The 4,297-nt window shown below is 54.1% G+C and overlaps 1 protein-coding gene across 1 annotated transcript in view; it reads right to left on the bottom strand.

Annotated features, from left to right (window-relative positions):
- VAV1 (vav 1 guanine nucleotide exchange factor) overlaps positions 1-4,297 on the bottom strand; it is a gene marked incomplete at its 3' end in the record, with an annotated part of 64,225 nt that overhangs the window by 57,687 nt on the left and 2,241 nt on the right. Inside the window, exon 2 of the mRNA XM_008583681.1 lies at positions 4,185-4,253. Within this exon, the coding sequence (XP_008581903.1) occupies positions 4,185-4,253 (69 nt within the window). The remainder of the gene's footprint in view (positions 1-4,184; positions 4,254-4,297) is intronic.

Here is a 4,297-nt window from a genome sequence, read left to right on the forward strand (position 1 = left end):
AGGTATAGAGCAATGGGTAGCATGTGCTCACTTTCCTGTTAAGGGAGGAGTACAGTAAATAAGAATCTATATTCCTATTTGCTTATGTATGCATAAAAAAATTCTGGGAGAATACACAGTCAACCTAAAAAAAGGAAAAAGTAGTTACCAGTAGGGGAAGGGAGCTAAGAGATAGAACCAGGAGTTAAAGTTTTCTCTACACATCATTTTAAGAGTTTTAATATTTGGATCCTGTGAATGTATCATTTAACCAAATGGTTAAATGTTTAAAATATTCTAGCTCCCTCAGTACTATGGACATTTGGGGCTGCATCATTCTCTGTGGTGAGGGGTGTCCTGAGCATATCTGTTCTCCACCCACTAGACGCCAGTCGCAGGCCTGCCCCAGTTGTGACAACCAAAAATGTCGCCAAACACTGCCAAAATGTGGGGGGCGAGGGGAGGGTGAAATCTACTACCTTAGCCCAAACTCCAACCTGCTGTGTTATTCTGCCTACCCTCTCGCTACCCCACATCCTTCCTAAAAAGACTTTTTAGTGGCTGTTTACCAGGTGCCGGACCCTGTCAAGAAGTACTGAAATATCACAGCAGTCGTCCAAAAAAAAAAGTACTGTTTTTAGCCACATTTCAGATGGGGAAACTGAGGCTCAGAGAGGTTAAAGCCAGGAAACAGTGGTTTCATATCATACCAAGATATGAACCCAGGTCTGGCTCCTTCAAGCCACCGAACCCCCTCCCCCAGCTCACTTCCCTATTCTAACTGTCCCACCCTCTCCTTTTCCTGACCCCAATGGCATTACTAATTATTAGGGCTGGGGACCTTGGCGTCATCTTGGTCTGAGCAACCGCCCCCACCCCAGTGCCTACTAAGCTCCCACATCCTGGTGGATCTTTCCCATAATCTGTACCTTTCTCTCCCTCCGCTCCCTTGGCCTTCAAGTTCCAATTCTCCAGTCCAGATTTTAGACTCCAAGAGAGCAGTGGAGGAGAGTGGGGGTTTCTAGGTGTTGCTGGGCTGCCCATGGTGGTACCTTGGAAGAACTGACTGGCTTTGGGATTCACTGCAATCTGACGTACCCCACCATTCCCACCAGCCAGGCCAGTCACAGCCCTGAACATACAGGTACCAGCCGGCCTCGACCTCAGGGCCTTTGCACTGGCAGTACCCCCTGCCTAGGACACTTTTTCCCCAGATTCACATGGCTCATTTCTTCAGTTTCCCCAGGTCTCTGCTCCAATGTCACTTTATCAGTGAGGCCTCCCAAATCCCCATTTAAAAGTGCCACTCCTGCATTCCCAAACCCCCTTTCCTGCTTCATTCTCCTCAGAGCACATGCTACCTCCNCTGGGCTGCCCATGGTGGTACCTTGGAAGAACCGACTGGCTTTGGGATTCACTGCAATCTGACGTACCCCACCATTCCCACCAGCCAGGCCAGTCACAGCCCTGAACATACAGGTACCAGCCGGCCTCGACCTCAGGGCCTTTGCACTGGCAGTACCCCCTGCCTAGGACACTTTTTCCCCAGATTCACATGGCTCATTTCTTCAGTTTCCCCAGGTCTCTGCTCCAATGTCACTTTATCAGTGAGGCCTCCCAAATCCCCATTTAAAAGTGCCACTCCTGCATTCCCAAACCCCCTTTCCTGCTTCATTCTCCTCAGAGCACATGCTACCTCCTGAAAAATTCTACATTTTCTTCTTTGCTCATTGTTTGACCTCCCCCCACTAGAATACAGGCTCCTCGACAATAGTGGTGTGTGTGTGTCTTATTCTCACTGTCCCCAGCACAAAGAACAGCGCCAGGTATACTCAGTAATTGTTGGGTGGATGGGTGGATGGGTGGGTGGATGGGTGGATGGATGGGTGGGTGTATGGGTGGATGGGTGGGTGGAGGGATGGATGGGTGGATGGATGGATGGGTGGATGGGTGGATGGATGGGTGGATGGATGGGTGGGTGTATGGGTGGATGGGTGGGTGGAGGGATGGATGGGTGGATGGATGGATGGGTGGATGGATGGATGGGTGGATGGATGGGTGGATGGGTGGGTGAGGGATGGATGGATGAAAGAACATGCTCATTCCTCTCTTTCTTGGAAACAACTGAGCAAAAGAAGAGGGACTAAGAAAAAATGAGAGAAACTGGGAAACATCCTAATTCCAGCCTCCACACCTCTGTTTATGCCATTACCCCTTCAGGAGCACCTTACTTTTTCTCTCTGTCTTTCCACATCACATAGGCCATTCATGGCCCTGGCTTCAATCTGTCGACGGACAGGCACCCAGAAACCCAGAGAGGTTGCTCCCACTGCACCTTCCTCTGGCTTATTGTGCGTGCCTTTTGCTTCACACACACGTCCCCACTCTGTGCCAGGCCCGGGGCTGAGCTTCAAAAAGAGGCAGAATGAGCAGAGGCAGGAAGGCACAGAACTCCCAGACAGGGAGGGTCAGGGTACATCCCTGTCCAGCTTGGAGTCTGACACAGCTGCACACAGGAAGCCAGAACAATAAGAAAACTCCTACTTAATCTTCAAAACCCAACACAAATGTCCCCTCTTGCATAAACCCCGACTCTACCAGGCAAGTCCTGCCCTCCTACCAGAGCCCCCAACCTATACCACATAGGGATGTGGGGGCATCTTTTTCTGTTTCCCTCAGTCCAAGAGCACTTTCAGGGCCAGGCCTGGGTTTCTGGCACTGCCTGGTAGAGAGGATTAGGACTGTCCTTAGAGTGTAACTGTTCCCTAGAGATTAGCACCACACTCCCTCACCCCCAGTCAGAGAACTGGCTTTAGCCAAGACACGCACAGGAGTAGAAGTTCATCCTTAAGTCTGTCCACTTTCCCACCAGCTGCTATTACAGCATCACAGAGGACCTTGACCCCCTGCCAAGTCTGGGTCCTGACAGATCTTACACTACTTCCTCATGCCTTGGAAGCCAGAAGGAGGTTAAGCAAATCTAGGCAAGTTTGGGATGGCCCGTGGCCAGAGGGGCTGGCCATGCAGGGAAGGGGGCTCTGGAGCTTCCTCCTTCCAGGAAGCCCTGCTGGGCTGAGCAGGGAGTAAGGCCCTTGTGCTAAGGAAACAGAGGAGGAGTGAAAAGCCACCCACCTCTCCCACCAATGGGAAGCTCCCCCTTGGGAACCTATGGCCCCCACTCCCTCAGCAGCTGGCCCCGACCTCCATCCCCAGAGAGACCCCCCTCCCAACCCACAGCTCCTCAGGACAGGGCCCAGATCCTGGAGTGCCAGCCTGATGGCCAGATGGCAGTTGTCCCCTCAGACCACGGGACAGAGCCACATCCCCTCACACCCCAAGGCAGGCTGGGCACCAAGAGACCAGCTCCGTCCTCTGTCCCCACCCAGCAGCCTTGGGGCACCAGAGAAGATGCTACAGAGACTGGATCCAGCCATGTGACCACCCCACCTCAACCGCATTCAAATAGGGACTTAAATATATTTCCTGAGCCTGGTGGGGGCGGCCACAGTCAAATCCACCTCCCCGTGCAGCCTGGGCCCCTGCAGAAATCCCTGCAGAGAAAATGCTGCTGTTCTAGGCTCCAAAACCCCAGAACCCATTCTCAGAGCCCACGACCAGGCCCTGCCTCAGTATCTCCCCAGGGATGGATGAAGAGGGGAAGACCAGAGCCCTGGGGCTGCAGCCCCCGCCTGCCCTACATTGCCCCAGGCCCCGGCAGGAAGCCAAGGGGAAGGAAGATGTGAAGGGAAGGAAGGGGCCCAGGGCCTAGGAGGAGGAGACGCATGTGGGGGAAGAAGTTGGTGGAGGCCCCTCCCCTATAGCCAGAATCGGGGGTCAGAAGGAGTCAACCCCAGGCACCGGCTTGGCCATCAGGGGGTTCCTAGGTGTCCCCTGGGATCCCCAGATGGTCCCATCTGGGGGCTTGCGCCCCAGTAGAGTCAGCCTGGAGCTTAGAAGAGTTAACCCCTAGTTTGCTAGTTCTCAGCCTAGATGAGGCCCGACTCACGGCCTATTAATGCATTCAAGGGGTCTCTTAACTTTGGGTGGGCCACCCCAGAATCTCAGCGTGTGATCACGCCTGGACCTATAAGCCTATTCCCCCTACTCTGCTGGCCCAGAGGTGGACTGCATGGATCCCCTCCTGTGTCAGCCCGGGGCGCCCCCCCACCTCGACGCCTTGGCACACCAGCCAGCTGTGGGCTCACCTGGGACATCTGGGGGCGCAGGTTGACCTCACGTAGGTTGAGGGCCTGGGGCAGCAGGTTGTTAAGCAGCTGACACAGAAGGACGCCATCCCGAAGGGCCTGCGCCAGCTCAC

The sequence above is a fragment of the Galeopterus variegatus genome, unplaced genomic scaffold (genome assembly GCF_000696425.1).
Source record: "Galeopterus variegatus unplaced genomic scaffold, G_variegatus-3.0.2 Scaffold2993, whole genome shotgun sequence".
Classification (NCBI taxonomy): domain Eukaryota; kingdom Metazoa; phylum Chordata; class Mammalia; order Dermoptera; family Cynocephalidae; genus Galeopterus; species Galeopterus variegatus.